The sequence below is a fragment of the Cornus florida genome, unplaced genomic scaffold (genome assembly GCF_030987335.1).
Source record: "Cornus florida cultivar Cherokee Brave unplaced genomic scaffold, ASM3098733v1 CherokeeBrave_3.0.0_Hap2_Chr02, whole genome shotgun sequence".
Lineage (NCBI taxonomy): Eukaryota > Viridiplantae > Streptophyta > Magnoliopsida > Cornales > Cornaceae > Cornus > Cornus florida.
Genome location: NW_026775572.1, coordinates 66,046,941 through 66,053,391, shown reverse-complemented (window position 1 = coordinate 66,053,391; position 6,451 = coordinate 66,046,941). Strand labels below are relative to the sequence as shown.

Sequence of the window (6,451 nt, the reverse complement as noted above, 5' to 3'; positions counted from 1 at the left end):
CCGTTATGGGCTTCTAGTAATGTGGAGCGTTTGCTCATGGTGCTTGTATTTTTGGATAAAAAATGTGGTCTGGTACACCGCCTTGCCTTAGCAAGGGCCTACTCATGTATTGTTTTTATGTTTTTATTGTTCAATGTTTGCTAGGGTAAAAACAAAAAAGAAAAAAGATAGAGCATTTGGAGGGCGAGGGATTGTTCAACACAATTACTTCGATGCTCAACATAATTATACGTGTCTTGTGTGTGTGTGTGTCTTGATGGTAAAATACTACATAATTCACAAATGAGCTCGTGTAATCCCCATGTGCATTGAACAATGACCAAAAAAATTCACCAAGTGTGGTTCCATGGAAATTTTTTACAAATACCTCTAATTAGCCGCTGAACGTGATGGTGGGAAAATATGATTGATGATCCAAAAGAAAATTTTATTTAGATATTTGGTTAGTATAATTTTAGGAAGGAAATTAGCTTTGGGTGGAACTCATGCTTTCTTGGCATGGGTCCCACACATTTAATTTAAAATTTTATTATTTTATTATTATTTTTATTTTTATAGAAAAATAATCAGGGAACGAGATTCAAACTTAGTATCATATAAAGTGGATACCTTTATCACCCTAGCAATATTTTCACACGACTTTACATGCACATCTCACAAATTGAATGTATAAAGATTATACCATTCACCTAATGGCTGATCCCCGGTTTCATCCACGGATTGCCAAACCTTTCAGCTACGCTATGGGATTTGTTTCTTTGATGTAGGTATAATTATTCCTTACTTTATATATGTACATTATTATGAGTAAAGATCAACACGTCATTTGGAAGTTCTGAAATGTGATTACCAAATATAATTCTTGTCAGTGCAAAAGAAAAATATATCCGCCGAGTATATTCTCTCTTATGAATTCATTCCAACTAAAATAGTCAATATTTAGCCCTTAAAATTAAGAATAAAATATTTTTATGAATATTAAATAAGAAACTCCACCTAACACTACCTACCTACCTTCAGCCTTCCAATACAATACTTTTTGTCAACATCTCTTAATACCATTTTAGTACTTGGGTTTATTTTATTTTATTTTAATTTGATGATAGATTTAGTACTATTTTATAGTAACCACTTGGCTTTATAAAATCCAACATGCATAGCACTCTCCTAAGTTGCACGTTGACACTGTATTCTCACCTGTGGGTAGTGCCTTGCATGTAAGCTCACGTTATAGTCTATATATAAACAAAGAGACCCCTCTTAACTTCAAACAATCAAGCTCAGAATACCATCATTCATGGCTTCTCTTAGAGCCTATGGGAAAGTCAATGAAGCCACCGATCAAGCAGAGAGGCTCGGACTCGAAGCTCGTCGGAGGACCAGAAGGAGAATCACCGTCATAAGCTTATCTTCCATTGTCCTCATCGTGGTTATAGTAGGCGCCGTTGTTGGTACTAACGCGGGAAATTCGAAAAACGGCAGCGGTGGTGATAGTGGAACTCAATCCGCAGGTATCACCACTTCAGTTAAAGCTGCATGTGGTGTGACATTGTATCCGGAATCATGTTACACCAGCATTGCTCCGTTCACCAACTCCAGCCAGGAGATTCAACCCGACCAGCTCTTCGGTCTATCCATTCGCGTGGCGATGAATGAACTGTCCAGAGCCTCCCGGTACTTCACCTCCCCCGAGCGCGGAGGGCTGTTCGACGGTGTCACTAATAAAACGGCCATTGCTGCTCTTGAGAGTTGCCGCGAACTTCTGGGACTTGCTTTGGATCATCTCAATTGTAGTAGTAATACTTCTCCGTCGTCCGCCATCTCAGTAGTTGACGCCATTGATGATCTCAGAACATGGCTGAGTGCTGCGGGAACGTATCAGCAAACATGCATAGATGGTTTTGAGGATGTGGCGGGAAATATGAAGAGTGGTGTTTATGGGTACCTAAAAAACTCTACGGAGTTCACTAGCAATTGTCTTGCCATCATAAGCCAGGTATTCAAGTACTTTGCAAGTGATGATACATTGAAGCAAAGGCGGTTGTTGAGTTTGCCCGGCCACTACGACGACGATGATCGCATGCCACACTGGTTGTCTGCGAAAGATCGGAAGCTACTACAGAGTAGTAATAATTCGAAAATGATCAGAGCAGACGTTGTTGTCGCGAAAGATGGCTCCGGGAAGTACAAGACAATAGGTGATGCCCTCAAGGTTGTCCCGGAGAAGAGCAAGAAGAGGTTTGTGATCTATGTGAAGAAGGGACTTTATTACGAAAATGTTAGGGTTGAGAAGACTAAATGGAATGTGATGATGATCGGTGATGGAATGCATGCAACCATTGTTTCCGGCAGCCTCAACTTTGTGGATGGAACTCCCACATTTCAATCTGCAACTTTTGGTAACACTCTTGTTTTCCCTTTTCGTTCTATTTAGCTCACCTATTGCATAAAATGCTTTCATTAAGAAGCTAAACATGAATGGCACTATACTTTCAGAGAACATAATTAAAAATAATTAGAATACTTCACAATAATTTGTTTGGTTTAAATTTTTAGTAACTCAATAAAAGAAAGGTTCGTTTTCGTAGAACGCAAGCATGCTTGATTCAATTTTTTGATAATAGTTTTCTGTTCTATGAAAATTAAAAGTTGAAAAACTTTATTATGACTATATGGTTTTGTTTTAAAGATTACTTTCATTTATAATTATTTAAAAACAGTTTTATATTTTCTGAGTTTTTGAGAACTGAATAATAACCTTATAATTTTTTGAAAATAGTTTTTTAGGTTTTTGAAAAGTATTTCTAAAACAGCTATCAAAATCAAAGAAATCTGGTGCAAACAATTTCCTTGGGCTATGCATGTGCGTTCATATTGTGCGACTTACCCACCTGAAATGGGGAAGCGCCCTTTCTGATTTCGTGGAGATTAGTGGGGGTGAAACCCAGGATACCTCACAATAATCTAAAAAAATAAAAAAAAAAATCAAAGAAACCTGAATCATCTAGTTATTCAACCACTTTTTAATTTTTATTTTTATTTTTTTTATGCAGCCGTGTTTGGACAAGGATTCATTGCTAGAGACATGGGATTCCGAAACACGGCCGGAGCAATCAAGCACCAGGCAGTCGCACTGATGTCAACTTCCGACCAGTCGGTGTTCTACCGGTGCCACATTGATGCTTTCCAGGACACTCTCTACACGCATTCCAACCGCCAATTCTACCGCGAATGCAACATCTACGGGACCGTTGACTTCATCTTCGGAAACTCGGCCGTGGTCCTCCAAAACTGCACCATCCTACCCAAGCAACCCATGCCCGGCCAGCAGAACACCATTACAGCCCAAGGCAAGGTGGACCCGAATCAGAACACCGGCATTTCGATACAGAATTGTAACATTTGGGCCGGAGGGAACCTGACTTCGGTCCAGACCTTCCTCGGCCGGCCTTGGAAGAATTATTCCACCACTGTGTACATGCAGTCCTCGATGGGGAGCTTGATTGATCCGAAAGGGTGGTTGCCTTGGGTCGGCGATACAGCTCCCGACACCATATTTTATGCTGAATTTCAGAATTATGGGGCTGGTTCTTCCACCAAGAATAGGGTTAATTGGAAGGGTTTGAGAAACATTGACAAGAAACAGGCTATTAAATTTGCAGTGAAGTCGTTTATCAAGGGTGACAAATGGATTTCAGCGGCTGGGGTTAGCTACAAATCGGGTCTGTGAGTGTGAGTGCATTGGATTGGTCTTCTTCCTTGGTTGAGATTGTTTTATTTTATTTTTCATTTTTGTTTTTTGTTTTTTCACATTTAAGTGACATTGATTGATTCAGAATGAAAATTCATTTGAAACCTTGACAATAACTATCATGTTTTGTGAGCTTAATTCATCCATCTTCATGATTTTCAACCTAAGCTGATTGGAATTTCTCACTTGCCCATGCAAATGAACAAGATTTTTGTGTATTTCGATAAATTCCAATTTAGCTCTTCATATTCAGCATGTTTGGAAGTAAAAAATCAGGTCTTTGAATTTGAAATTGAAGAAAATTTAATTCGAAGTTTAAATTTAATTTACTCCGATTCTAATTTCGAGATGCCGGCAGCAAAAATCTTTCCATGCCGGCAGCAAAAATCTTTCCATGCTGACACGCAACTCAACACATACATATATTTATCGGACAAACTATGGGAATGAACTAGGGTACAACCGTTCCGAAAGCTAGGCGGTTTACAAACTAGGTTATTGAGCAATGTCCAAAGCTCAACATACTTGAGCAAGTAGTTAAGTAGATTTTTTTATTTTATTTTTTATTCTTTTTTTTTCAGTAAGTAAATGTTGTATAAAACAGAAAACTTAACATAGGGCATAATGGGCTCTAAGAAGCACTAATACGAAAACGGCGTACAAACAATACAATATGGATACGGCGATACGACAAATCTAAAATTGGATATGGGTACGGTGGGATAGGTTAAAAATATAAATTAAAAATACATTTTTTATTAGTTTCATTATGAATCTAAATACAATCATTAGTATAATATAGGAGTTCATTTCACAGCATATAAAACAAATATACATAGATATTACTTAATAAATTTTGAATTTTTCTTAATAATTATACTATGTTGAAAAAGTTACATTTTAATGTTTAAAACTTGTTAAAAATATGTTATGAAGTATTTGAGAAATATCATATACGAGTTTAAAATAATATATATATATATATATATATATATATATATATATATATATATTTTAAAATTATAGATACATTTAATAAGTAACGGACATGTATACGAAAATACTTAAAAAATACCAATATCTGACGTACGTATTCGATAAAAGTATGTCATTCTCGTAGAAGTATCATGCTTCCCAGCATAGGCTCCAAGAAAAAGGGCTAGCCAACCTGAGACAAAAGGGCAAACAGACCACAAAATCAACAGAAGGAAACCTTACTAAAATCAGAACCTAAGAGACAACTAAAATCATAAATGAAGTAATACAAAAACTATTGCAAATAAAGGGCTACATGATACAATTTGTAGAAAGAAAGAAACTAGCATGTGGTTCTTCAACTTTCAATTAATGAGAACAACTGAACAAGCATTAGTTGATTTCAGCTTTGTTGAAGCCATTTTCTTCACCCTCAAATAGTTGATTTCAGGGTAGGTAGGCAAATCACTCATTTGCCTTAATTACACTAGCTAGTAGCTACTTGTTCTAAATATTCATTTTGACAACCAAAAGTAGTATGACAAATAGCATAAAAGCTTCACAATGAGAATACAAAAGTTGGACAAAGATAAAAATCAAAGTTTGACTATAGAATTGAAAATTGAAGTCCAAGACTGAGATATATGTGGAGAATCGAGTTAGGATCCATGGTTGATCATGTGATTAATGAAAACCCAATTCTGATCAAGTAAACTGGTCCCTAAATTTTAACACAAGCACGTGCTCTTGAATTATGTAATATTTCAGATCTCTTTTGAATGAAAACAACCATAGTGGTAAGATTTACTAAAATAGTGATATTTTTACTTATGTGATGAAATACTCCATGAGTTATGGATGATATGTTAGGTTTTTTTTGAATAAAATATAAAAATTTTTAAAACTTCTTATTTTTGAAAAGGTGTGAGCCTTATAACTAGTTGTGTCTATTGGCTAAGGGTGTGAAAATAGCTTATAAATATATGGCTATTATAATAGATTATATACGCTTTTTACTTTCCTCCTTCATATTTCTTTCTGTTTAAAACCTCTATTCATTCAACCTAAATATTATATATATATATATATATATATATATATATATATCTGAGTTTATGGGCAACATGACACAAAGACTTGGTGATTCATCTCTTTGGGAACGTGCGCATTGAAGATGGAGTTGTATATTGGAACCTTTCATAATTGTCACAACCTGCACGTAGGGAGGCTGTAAAGACATTAGGATAGTGCATACTGCGTGCCTGCCTTCCCATTACATAGGCCAAAAGTTTCTTTACTGTTCTCTTATTGATTTGATATATTTTACTAATCTATTACTTTTTATATTATATATATTGTGGTATGACACTATGATATAAATATATAAGTGTTTTAATCAAAGTGAATTTTGATAAGATTATGTTAATGGACTTAAAAATGAAATTATATAAAAATATAAAAAATTTCCAAAAATCTAAAGCCTTTGTTAGTCTTTGACATGTTTATATAATCTTTAATGTATTTGAATTCATTCACGCATATTTTGTTTTATACGTGGCGAGTGAATGACTTGTTATCAATTTTTTCTTCTTTTGAAAGTCTGTTCCATATGAAATAAATATGCTGCAGTTTAAGATTGGGTAGCAATTGAGGACAGTTAAGGAATAAGAAGAGTATTAAGACTTAATGATACCTTGTATAACAAGGACTATGTGGTTAGATATA

The 6,451-nt window shown here is 35.3% G+C and overlaps 1 protein-coding gene across 1 annotated transcript; it reads left to right on the top strand.

Annotated features, from left to right (window-relative positions):
* Positions 1-1,297: 1,297 nt before the first annotated feature.
* On the top strand, positions 1,298-4,020 carry LOC132287370 (putative pectinesterase/pectinesterase inhibitor 24). Its single transcript, XM_059789776.1, has 2 exons — positions 1,298-2,399; positions 3,054-4,020. Exons 1-2 carry the CDS (start codon positions 1,298-1,300, stop codon positions 3,728-3,730), a joined length of 1,779 nt encoding a protein of 592 aa, XP_059645759.1. The 3' UTR covers positions 3,731-4,020.
* Positions 4,021-6,451: the final 2,431 nt, after the last annotated feature.

Excerpts from the sequence above, each read along its gene's own strand:
- LOC132287370 (XM_059789776.1), top strand. The coding sequence starts at position 1,298 with ATGGCTTCTCTTAGAGCCTATGGGAAAGTCAATGAAGCCACCGATCAA. Across the intron at positions 2,400-3,053 it reads ATTTCAATCTGCAACTTTTG|CCGTGTTTGGACAAGGATTC; the intron begins GTAACACTCTTG and ends TTTTTTATGCAG.